Source organism: Mustelus asterias, chromosome 3, assembly GCF_964213995.1.
Source record: "Mustelus asterias chromosome 3, sMusAst1.hap1.1, whole genome shotgun sequence".
Classification (NCBI taxonomy): Eukaryota; Metazoa; Chordata; class Chondrichthyes; order Carcharhiniformes; family Triakidae; genus Mustelus; species Mustelus asterias.
In genome coordinates this window covers 132,503,102-132,514,817 of record NC_135803.1, presented here as the reverse complement: position 1 = coordinate 132,514,817, position 11,716 = coordinate 132,503,102, and the positions used below count along the sequence as shown (strand labels likewise).

Below are 11,716 nucleotides of genomic sequence, written 5' to 3'. Positions count from 1 at the left end.
GGCAGTGGAGTGAGTGGGAAGCAGAGTGTGAGCTATAAGGCTTTGGCTCACAGGGTTTAGGCAGAAAGGGCGAGCAGGGGTGAGTTTAATTCATTTTTGCTGTTTCTACCTGGTACTGGCAAGGTATCTAGAAGGGATGGGTGTGCAGGCAGTGCTATGTTCCTCTTGCACTATGTTTGAGGTGAGGGACGACGACAGTGTCCCTGCTGATTACACCTGTGGGAAGTGCACCCATCTGCAGCTCCTCCAAAACCGTGTTAGGGAACTGGAGCTGGAGTTGGATGAACTTAGGATCATTAGGGACGCAGAGGTGGCCATAGACAGAAGCTTTAGGAATACAGTTACTCCAAGGAATGAAAACAGATGGGTGACGGTGAGAGGGGCTGGGAGGAAGCAGTCCGTGCAGGGATCCCCGGTGGTCGTTCCCCTTAGCAACAAGTATTCCGCTTTGGATACGGTTGAGGGGGATGACATACCAGTGGTGAGCCGCAGTGAGAGGATCTCCAGCACTGTGTCCGTCTCTGTGGCTCGGGAGGGTAAGGGGCAGAGCGGGAGGGCAATAGTTATTGGGGACTCGTTAGTTAGAGGGATAGATAGAAGGTTCTGTGGCAGCAAAAGAGACTCACGGATGGTATGTTGCCTACCGGATGCCAAGGTCCGTGACGTCTCAGACCGTGTTTTCCGGATTCTGAAGGGGGAGGGGAAACAGTCACAAGTCGTGGTACACATTGGTACCAATGACATAGGTAAGAGAAGGGACGGGGGTTTAAAGCAGGAATTTCTGGAGCTGGGCTGGAAGCCGAGAGCCAAGACAAAACATGTGGTCATCTCTGGTACGTTGCCGGTGCCACGTGATAGCGAGTTGAGGAACAGGGAGAGAGTGCAGTTAAACATGTGGTTGCAGGGATGGTGTAGGAGGGAGGGTTTCAGATACGTGGGTAATTGGAACACATTCTGGGGAAGGTGGGACCTGTACAAACAGGACGGGGTGCACCTGAACCAGAGGGGCACCAATATCCTAGGACTTCAGGGGAGTTTAAACTAATTTGTCAGGGGAGTGGGAAAACGAGTTGTAGTCCAGAAGTCAGTGAGGGTGGTGAGCTATTGGGGAAGGTATCAGGGTCAAGGGTGGGTACCGGTAGACAGGAAGGTGGGTTGAAGTGTGTCTACTTCAATGCAAGGAGCATCCGGAACAAGGTAGATGAACTTGGGGCATGGATTGGTACTTGGGACTACGATGTTGTGGCCATTACGGAGACGTGGGTAGAACAAGGACAGGAATGGTTGTTGGATGTTCCGGGGTATAGATGTTTCACTAAGTGTAGGGAAGCTGGTAAAAGAGATGGAGGAGTGGCATTGTTAATCAAGGATAGTTTAACGGCTGCGGAAAGGCACTTCGAGGGGGATCTGCACACTGAGGTAATATGGGCTGAAGTTAGAAATAGGAAAGGAGCGGTCACGTTGTTAGGAGTTTACTATAGGCCCCCAAATAGTAATAGAGATGTGGAGGAAGAAATTGCTAAGCAGATTATGGATATGTGTGGGGGTCACAGGGTAGTTGTCATGGGGGACTTTAACTTTCCAAATATTGATTGGAACCTTTGTAGGTCAAATAGTTCGGATGGGGCAGTTTTTGTGCAGTGTGTGCAGGAGGGTTTCCTGACACAATATGTGGATAGGCCGACAAGAGGTGAGGCCACATTGGATTTGGTACTGGGAAATGAACCGGGCCAAGTGTTAGATTTGGTTGTGGGAGAGCACTTTGGAGATAGTGACCACAATTCGGTGTCTTTTGTTATTGCAATGGAGAGGGATAGGGGCGTACGGCAGGGCAAGGTTTACAATTGGGGGAGAGGTAATTATGATGCGATTAGGCAAGAATTAGGGGGCATAAGTTGGGAACAGAAACTGTCAGAGAAAGCAACTAATGAAAAGTGGAACTTTTTCAAGGAACAAATACTGGATGTCCTTGATAGGTATGTCCCTGTCAGGCAGGGAGGAAATGGCTGAGTGAGGGAACCATGGTTCACGAAAGAGGTGGAATGTCTTGTGAAAAGGAAGAGGGAAGCTTATGTAGGGATGAGGAAACAAGGTTCAGATGGCTCGATTGAGGGTTACAAGTTAGCAAGGAATGAGCTGAAAAAGGGGCTTAGGAGAGCTAGGAGGGGACACGAGTAGTCCTTGGCGGGTCGAATCAAGGAAAACCCCAAGGCTTTTTACTCTTATGTGAGGAATAAAAGAATGACCAGGGTGAGGTTCGGGCCGGTCAAGGACAGTAGTGGGAACTTGTGTATGGAGTCAGTAGAGATAGGAGAGGTGATGAATGAATACTTTTCTTCAGTGTTCACCAAGGAGAGGGGCCATGTTTTTGAGGAAGAGAAGGTGTTACAGGCTAATAGGCTGGAGGAAATAGATGTTCGGAGGGAGGATGTCCTGGCAGTTTTGAATAAACTCAAGGTCGATAAGTCCCCTGGGCCTGATGAAATGTATCCTAAGATTCTTTGGGAGGCAAGGGATGAGATTGCAGAGCCTTTGGCTTTGATCTTTGGGTCCTCGCTGTCCACGGGGATGGTGCTAGAGGACTGGAGAATGGTGAATGTTGTTGCTCTGTTTAAGAAAGGGAATAGAAATGACCCTGGTAATTATAGACCAGTTAGTCTTACTTCGGTGGTTGGTAAATTGATGGAAAAGGTCCTTAGAGATGGGATTTACGACCATTTAGAAAGATGCGGATTAATCCGGGATAGTCAGCACGGATTCGTGAAGGGCAAGTCGTGCCTCACAAATTTGATTGAATTTTTTGAGGAGGTAACTAAGTGTGTTGATGAAGGTAGGGCAGTTGATGTCATATACATGGATTTTAGTAAGGCGTTTGATAAGGTCCCCCATGGTCGGCTTATGATGAAAGTGAGGAGGTGTGGGATAGAGGGAAAGTTGGCCGATTGGATAGGTAACTGGCTGTCTGATCGAAGACAGAGGGTGGTGGTGGATGGAAAATTTTCGGATTGGAGGCAGGTTGCTAGCGGAGTGCCGCAGGGATCAGTGCTTGGTCCTCTGCTCTGTGATTTTTATTAATGACAGAGGAGGGGGCTGAAGGGTGGATCAGTAAATTTGCTGATGACACCAAGATTGGTGGAGTAGTGGATGAGGTGGAGGGCTGTTGTAGGCTGCAAAGAGACATAGATAGGATGCAAAGCTGGGCTGAAAAATGGCAAATGGAGTTTAACCCTGATAAATGTGAGGTGATTCATTTTGGTAGGACTAATTTAAATGTGGATTACAGGGTCAAAGGTAGGGTTCTGAAGACTGTGGAGGAACAGAGAGATCTTGGGGTCCATATCCACAGATCTCTAAAGGTTGCCACTCAAGTGGATAGAGCTGTGAAGAAGGCCTATAGTGTGTTAGCTTTTATTAACAGGGGGTTGGAGTTTAAGAGCCGTGGGGTTTTGCTGCAACTGTACAGGACCTTGGTGAGACCACATTTGGAATATTGCGTGCAGTTCTGGTCACCTCACTATAAGAAGGACGTGGAAGCGCTAGAAAGAGTGCAGAGGAGATTTACCAGGATGCTGCCTGGTTTGGAGGGTAGGTCTTATGAGGGAAGGTTGTGGGAGCTAGGGCTGTTCTCTCTGGAGCGGAGGAGGCTTAATAGAGGTTTATAAAATGAAGAAGGGGATAGATAGAGTGAACGTTCAAAGACTATTTCCTCGGGTGGATGGAGCTATTACAAGGGGGCATAACTATAGGCTTCATGGTGCGACATACAGGAAGGATATCAGAGGTAAGTTCTTTACGCAGAGAGTGGTTGGGGTGTGGAATGGACTGCCTGCAGTGATAGTGGAGTCAGACACTTTAGGAACATTTAAGCGGTTATTGGATAGGCACATGGAGCACACCAGGATGATAGGGAGTGGGATAGCTTGATCTTGGTTTCAGATAAAGCTCGGCACAACATCGTGGGCCGAAGGGCCTGTTCTGTGCTGTACCGTTCTATGTTCTATGTCTCCCCAAGGAGAACAGTCCAATCTTCTCCAATCTATCCTCATAATTGAAGTTTCACATCCCTGGAACCAAGTTCTGTAGTTCTGCTCAAATTGCACCCTTGGGTTTGAGCTAGCAAAGGTGGAGGTAATTTGAGAATGAATGATTAACATGCGGAGAATATATGCTTTTGTACGTCATGAAACGTGGAAGTGAGCAACCCAAAGGCTGCAGATTATTGTGGTGAATAGGGTTTCAAAAAGCTGGCAGTGGGAAGTTTGAAAGTGGTTGTAGCTTTATTACCCCAGAACATACTCAGAAAGAAATGGGGATGGAGGTGTTGGGGGCTGGGTGTTAAGGAGGATTTAGTGGTGAGAAATAAGTAAAGGGAAAGGTTTATTAGGATAATGAAGAGACGGCAAGGGAGCCAATCTGGAATTGGAAATCACCAAAGACAAAACTGATGGAGGAAAAGAAAGTGGATTTCTTGGAGAAACTTAGTGGCACATATTGGATGGTAAACAATAATGATTTTTAAGGAAACCAGAGTGGAGTGGAACACAGTGTGCCTAGTACAGATTTCAAGGTCTTCTGCAGATAATTCCTAAAAAACGATGAACAAATAAGTGCATTGTGGCTGACACTGTTCTACCTAGCATGTGAGGACACAGGACCTTAACCCCATTATCTGGATTCAATGTAGCTGCTTGCTATTCAAAACAGGCACAGTATTGGTGCCAATATGAACCCATGGATTCCATGCACTTTTTGAAACTCTGTCTTCCTGAGAATTGCAATCAATTTCTGTTGCTGGCTGATTCTCATTAGAAAAAGTGATCAAGTTACTTACAGGGTAGTACTGTTCCCATCCTAGATGACATTTGCAGGTTGGACTCCAGGAGACAATAAAGCTCTGAAACAATTTCTCTGGTTAAATGTAGGCATTTAAGACAAATATTCTCAGACATGTTTGGCACAATCTACAGACCTATTTTTCTGGATAGTGGTTGCTTGATGCAAACAATTTTAGTAGCATACAGTCCAGTTTCTGCAAATTCCTTTGGACCTCCAGTCAGAAAAATTCCATTGGAATGTCCATCTATTTGTTCAAGATAGATGTAGAAAACAAGTGTTTAAATGGGGAGAGAGGCAGACGGATCTAGAGATACACAAATCACAAGTAAAGACACGTTACGAAGTCAATAAAAAGGAAATTGAAGCAACAGGATTAATTTCTTCAGCAATGAAATTAGGAAGCAGAGAAATTATATTCAACTTGTATAGAATCATACTTCAGACCACACTGTGAACAATTTCCAATCTCCATATTATATAAAGGATATAGAGACACTGAAGGTTGCGCAAAAAAATAGAATGATACCAAATCTGGTCTGCCTATGAGGAAAGATTGAACAAGTTGGGCTTTCTGTTCTGGAAAACAAATGACTGAGAGGACGACCTGATAAAGTTCAAGATTATGAAAGGATTTGATGAAGTAGATGAGAAGAGAGTATTTCCACTCGTGGATGAGACCAGAACTAGGCGACACTAATAAAGCCAACAGGGAATTCGGGAGAAATGTCTTTACCAGAGTATGAGTGTATGTGGAACTCACTATCAGAAGGAGTAGGTAAGGTAACTAGCAGATGCATCTAACAAATGCTGGATATAGACACAGAGCAAAAAGTAGAATAATATGTTGATAAGATTAAATGAAGATTGAAGACAACTTGTGTGGAGAACTGGCATGGTTCTGTTGGACTGAGTGGCCTCTGCATTGATATTATGTAAATAAATATGAATTAATCTGATTGCTAGAGAGTGAAAAGAAAATTAAAATATCCCAGAAAAATTGTAAAAATGAATAATTACGTAAAGAGCAAATTAAAGGCAACCCTGTTCATAAAAACGACATCACATACTCACTGACAACTGACCCAAACAGATCTTTAATGAATTCATTCATGTAGGTCAAATGAATTAGCAATTCTGTTTTATTCAATGCCATCAGCAATTAAGTCACGCATCTGTAAAATACCAGGTAGATAATTGCAAAGTTAATTGACAGTTTGTGAAGGCATAAAGACAGCGAGACCATCCAAAGCTCTCAGCACAATTTGGTACAACGCTGATTGAAGGAAGAGGCCTACTTTTGGGATTTTCTGATCTGCTCCTCCTTCTTCGGCAGTGCATACATTCAGAAAATCGACCTTGACAAATGCAAAAGAATAAAGCCATTGATCAGCATTATAATATGACTTTGATTGCCTTGAAACTAAAAAAAAAATGAATCTGGAATCTTTTTATGGGCCATAAAATGAATATAATACAGATATTTAGTATCACAGAGCTCTATCACCTACCAGAACATAGGATTCTATATTTCTTATGCAATTCTTCTAGCTTAATTACAACATGCAAGATGGAAGAAATTCTTCTCACTAGGTAGGCAAGCTTAGTCAATGCTACCTTCAATTAGAATATGAACGTCAGCCTCCCATTCTAGTTTTCTTTTGACATCTGCCTTTCAGCCTACCTTCTCAGACAGATGCACAATCTGAGTATCCAATAGATGTCTGAGCATTTGCATGTTTGCATGTATGAGGCAACTTGCAAAGGAATTGATTTCTGAACATAAACATTGGTATTGAGATCATCCCTGGATAAATTTTGTATGATTTATTTCTCTGACTGGGATCAAAGAACTGTCAGTTTAGCTCAATTAGCAGCAACTCACTAAGGTTCCTTAGAACACACTTGCCAAACACACAACCTCTACCAGCTAGAAGGACAAGGGAAGCAGATGCATAGGAACTCCACCTCCAAGCCACACACCATCCCAACTTGGAACTATATAACTGTCGCTGGGTCAAAACTCTGGAACTCCCTCCCCAATGGCATTGTCCGTGTACCTACACCACATGGGCTGCAGTGGTTTCAAGAAAACAGCTCCCCATCACCTTCAAGGGCAAACAGGGGTGGCCTAGCCAGCGATGCCGAAATCCCCTGAAAGAACAAAAAACTCACCTCTAATCTCAGAAGTTTGGAGATTCAAGCACCAAGCATGCAGATAATTCAACATTGTACTCAAGTGCCAGATTTCTAGAGGTACCATTAATCCAACATTAAGCCTAGGCTCTAATTAGCCTTTTCAGGTGGACTTTAATGCAGTAAGCATTTCCCCCTCAAATAGTACCATTGAAACCAGACTATTTATTCAACCTCATTTATTGCTGTGGGATCTTGGGGGTCTATGAATTAATTAACACGTTTACCACATAACAGAAGTTAACCAATTATGTGAAGTGCTGTGGAACATTGTCAGGTACTACATAAAAATAATTTGTCCTCAATTCAGTCAACATCAATACACATTTCTACCTCAAAGTCACATAAAAGCTTGAAATACAATAGGATAGAATATAGTAGCGCAATGATTATGGTACTGGTTTAGTAACCAAGTGGTAGCGAGTTCAATTCCCACCATAACAAATTGTGAAAGTGTATTTGCTAAATTTGTGGATTGGTAATAGAAAAATTAGTGTTGAAACTGTTGGATCGTGATAGATATCCAGCTGATCCATTTGTGGCTCAGCTGAGTGAATCTTTACTTAGTCTGGCCTACATGCGACTCTGGTTTCACTATGTGGTTGACACTTTTGGAAAGTGGCCATGCAACATACAATCCCTACAGTGCAGGAGGTCGTCATTCAGCCCATCCCGTTTGCACCCACTCTCTGGCAGAGCATCTTACCCAGGCCCCCCCCCCAAACCCGCCACCCACCTTATCACCACAACCCCACACATTTACCCCACTACTCACCTCTAACATTAGCAATTTAACATGGCCAAACCACCTAACCTGCACATCTCTGGACATGTGGGCAATCAAAGTAAAGCAAATGAAAAATAGCAACAGGGCTCTTTGCTTCCAATACAAATTGAAAAATAAATTGGATAATATACAATAACATCCAAAAAGTTAGAATTGAATATACAAAGTCAAGCACAAAATATGTTTTATTTATATCTTTAAACAGTTACAATCTGTGATTTGAATGCCACTAATCATGTCAGTAAAACAAAAGTCAACAATTTAACAGGCAAAGCAATCCAATTGTTCTTAGTGCAAGCATTAGATGTCTGATTTTCGGTTAGATTTTCCATTTTTGCTCATGAAGCATACAGACATAAATATAAACAAATAAATGCGAGATACAAATAACAGAGAACAGAAATCTCTTACTACAGGAAGTATTTTGCCAAGGCAGAAGACTCTGCACAATGTTCTATAAAATTCCAATTCTAACTGAATTGATGGAATATTAAAGGGTATAAACAAAATAATTTAGACATTAACAATCAGAAGTACAGTAACAATACAATTCTTCACAGCTTGGCAGCACAGGACATCTCTGCCTTTCAGCGTGTAGTATAAAACATTGCAGGAAAGAAATCAGAGCAGTATGCCTTCAAGACTGACTTTGTAATGTGTCACATCTACCTTGCTTACCTCTCATCTGCCTTTCTGCCCCCAAGTGTTCCACTAGGTGTTTTATCAATTCAAGTTCTGCATGAGGCTTAACAATACAACAGTTAAGATTTGTTTCCCCCGTGCCATCAACACACATTATGTTAAAAAATAAAGCAACCTCTATGCTAAATAAGTTATGGTTTAACTAAACAAACAAAATAAATCATCCACTACTATCCCAGCTACAAACAGACCTTCTGATAAATATTCATTTCAGCCAAATCCATTCATGGTTAAGCATAAATAAAAAGGGTTCATATCTTTGAAAAGCATAAGATAATATAAAAGACATGACAAATTGCTGTGTAGTGTTAATACTGTTGGTATGTCAGCAATTCAAACAAAGTTCAATGCTTCTCTAAAACAATACCACAACTTGAGTGAACTTATGTGCAGATCACTTAAACATAGCAGACAAAGGTCACATTTTTTTTTCTCCAAAACAAAGTTGGAATCAAAATTACTCTCAAGTTATCCCTACAGAAGCAAGTGGATTGAGCAGCAGCTACATCATTTTGTATGTGTGATATTAAACCCCTGGATAAAGGGAGACAATTCTAGCAGCATTAATTTAGTTACTTTCATGTGACGAAGACAGTAAAGCAACAGATATAAATATTAATTGTTCATGTGCATGTAGCTAAATTACCAGTAACAGACATCTTGTAAACCTTCAGGCCTTTCATAACTAAACTAAAACGTGTCCAACAGACCACAGCAGAAACTTAAAAAAAAAACCTTCTAAATATTTCTTTCCAGTGGAAACTGAAAAGCATAATTCAAGGCACTGTACTCCTGCAAGGTTATTAAATTTATTTCAATATCTATTCAAGTTAATTAAACTTAGTTTAAGGTTACTAGTGTTAAATGTACAAAGCAAAATATAAAGTGTCTGAATTGCAAGACAAATGCAACTATCGCCCAAGAACTATCTAGCTTTTAGCAATGCTTTGTGAAAATATTTCACAGTGATTGCTCATTGCAAAGTATGGCTATGTGCATTAGCGAACCCACTCTGGCTGCCAATAGATTTCAGCTACAATCAAGTATATTTAATTTTGTCTTTACAAAGAAAGCAGCTAAATGAAACTGTTCTCAAAAATGTTTTCTCCCCCATGCCCTTTATTATCTCAAATTCTTCACAAACAAAGCTAGGTAGTCCTCATGTTGGACCCAGATGGGTTTATAATAGGTTTTTGGAGCGGTACTGGAAACATCTGCAAGCCTCCTTTGCTAAGAGATGGAAATGAGGATATTCCTTGAGTATTGAATACCCCAGGCTGTGAAGCTGGGCCTGAGACACCTGGCCATTGTACACCATACAGCGGTGGTGGGATCATGCCACCATATTGGCACAGAGGCAGCATGTAAGCAGGTACTGTACCAGGGATGGGAGGAGCTGGTAATCCTGCTGGTACTATTGATTTTCCTGGTGTTAAAGCAGTTGATGTAGGGCACGCCGTTGGAACAGAGAATTTTCTTGTCTTTGCAGGTGCAGCTATTCCCTAAAATGAAGAGAACAATGTTTTATAAATCTGCCTGGTAAACTGGCATAATGCTACAATGCAAATAATTTATGGAACAGCTTTCTGAAATGAGGCACGAAATATAATAAATACGAATAGTCGTTTGATAGTACAGAACTTGAGTATTGCTGAAAAAAAAAGACATTTTGTCAAAACTTTTTGTCCTGCACTCACCAGGACAATTGCAAGAATACCAATGTCAGGGGAAACTACAACTTTAACATATATGAGACAAGAGTGCTGGTTGGTTGGCAGGCAAATGAACTCCGATTTGGTAGTGGTGTTGCCATGGAGAATGGTGACTGATAGTTAACTGCCAAGCATTGTTTGAAATTTAAACCAGATAAGTGTAAAGTTGATTGGTCATGGCCTTGCCCTGTGGAATAGATTGGTGAATGTGATCACTTATTTGTTCAACTGAAATAGGCACAATGTGCCTAAGTGTTCTTTCTGTCTGCAAAGAATAGGGCTTTGTGTATTAATATGTTGCTTCCAATATGTGCAAATGAACCACACTAAAAGCTTCTTGGCCTTTTGGCTAAGATCAAGTGTAGTATGGATTGGATGCTGCACTTGGTTGAGGTCATTGGGTTACACTGAAGCTTCATATGTTTCATATGAAGCAATTTTTAAAAGCGGCATCTCGGCCTTTTGGCTAAGATGCAAATGAGCTCAAGTCTTGGAGGATGAACCTCCCCCTTCTCCAATCAGCTTGGCTCATGTAGATCAGGCCCAGGACAGGGTGATTTTGGTCGCTCGCCCTGTCTTGTCAGCCTGGATCTGAAATGTCTCAACTTGTTGAGACTCTGAATTGGATTTGATTTGATTGAATTGGAAAAGTATTAAAAAAAAGCCGAATCTTACATTGGTTGTCAGTAATTTTTAGCTGAGGATTATTTAGCAAATGTTGTCCAATTGCGGAATCACATCTAATGGTGGACACTGTATTTTGCAAGCATGGGCTGGTTGGGTACCATCTGTACTTTACTGGTTTAAATTTCAAACAGTGCTTGGCAGTTAACTGTCAGTCACCATCAAATGATGCATTCTCCATGGCCACACTTCTACCAAAGTGCGCTTGTCAATCAATCAGCATAAAGTTGTTTCCCTTAACCTGGGTATTCTTGCGATTGTCCTGATGAGTACAAGATGAAAGCTTTGACAAAATGTATTTTTCAACAATAATAAACACACTTGTATAACCACGTTTTAAAACCCTTTCCTAAAAAATGAAAAAGTAATGGACAATAACAGACTTTTTGTAAAACTGTTTTAAAAAAAAATATTTTATGGGATGTGGGTGTTGCTGGCAAGGTCAACATTTGTCGCACATTCCTAATTATCCTGGATAAGGTGGAGGTGAGCTTCCTTCCTGAATCACAGCAGTCAATCTGATGCAGCTATACCTACAATGCCATGAGGAAGATAGCTCCTGAATTTAGATCCAATGACAGAGAAGGAATGGCAATATAGTTCAAAGTCAAGATGGTTCATGGCTTGGAGGGGAACGTACAGCTGGTGATGTTCCCATCTGATTGCTTCCCTTTTCCTTCTAGATTGTAGGGGCCACGGGTTTGGAAGCGGCATTGATAAATTGTCGTAATGCATCTTATATATAGTGCTACTTCTACCACTGTGCATTGATGGTAGAGGAGAGTTTGGGGGGTGAGGGGCA

General features: G+C 41.8%; 1 protein-coding gene across 8 annotated transcripts in view; it reads right to left on the bottom strand.

Moving 5' to 3' along the window:
* Positions 1-7,965: 7,965 nt before the first annotated feature.
* The window catches only part of LOC144491600 (serine/threonine-protein kinase WNK2-like), a 200,261-nt gene continuing 196,510 nt past the window's right edge, over positions 7,966-11,716 (bottom strand). For 6 of the 8 annotated variants that reach the window (XM_078209638.1, XM_078209642.1, XM_078209639.1 and 3 more), the window contains one exon: positions 7,978-10,020. In XM_078209638.1, coding sequence (XP_078065764.1) covers positions 9,667-10,020 — 354 coding nt within the window. In that variant the 3' untranslated portion in view covers positions 7,978-9,666. Of the gene's footprint in view, positions 10,021-11,716 lie in introns of all 8 variants that reach the window. The other 2 variants (XM_078209644.1, XM_078209645.1) reach the window with 1 other exon arrangement.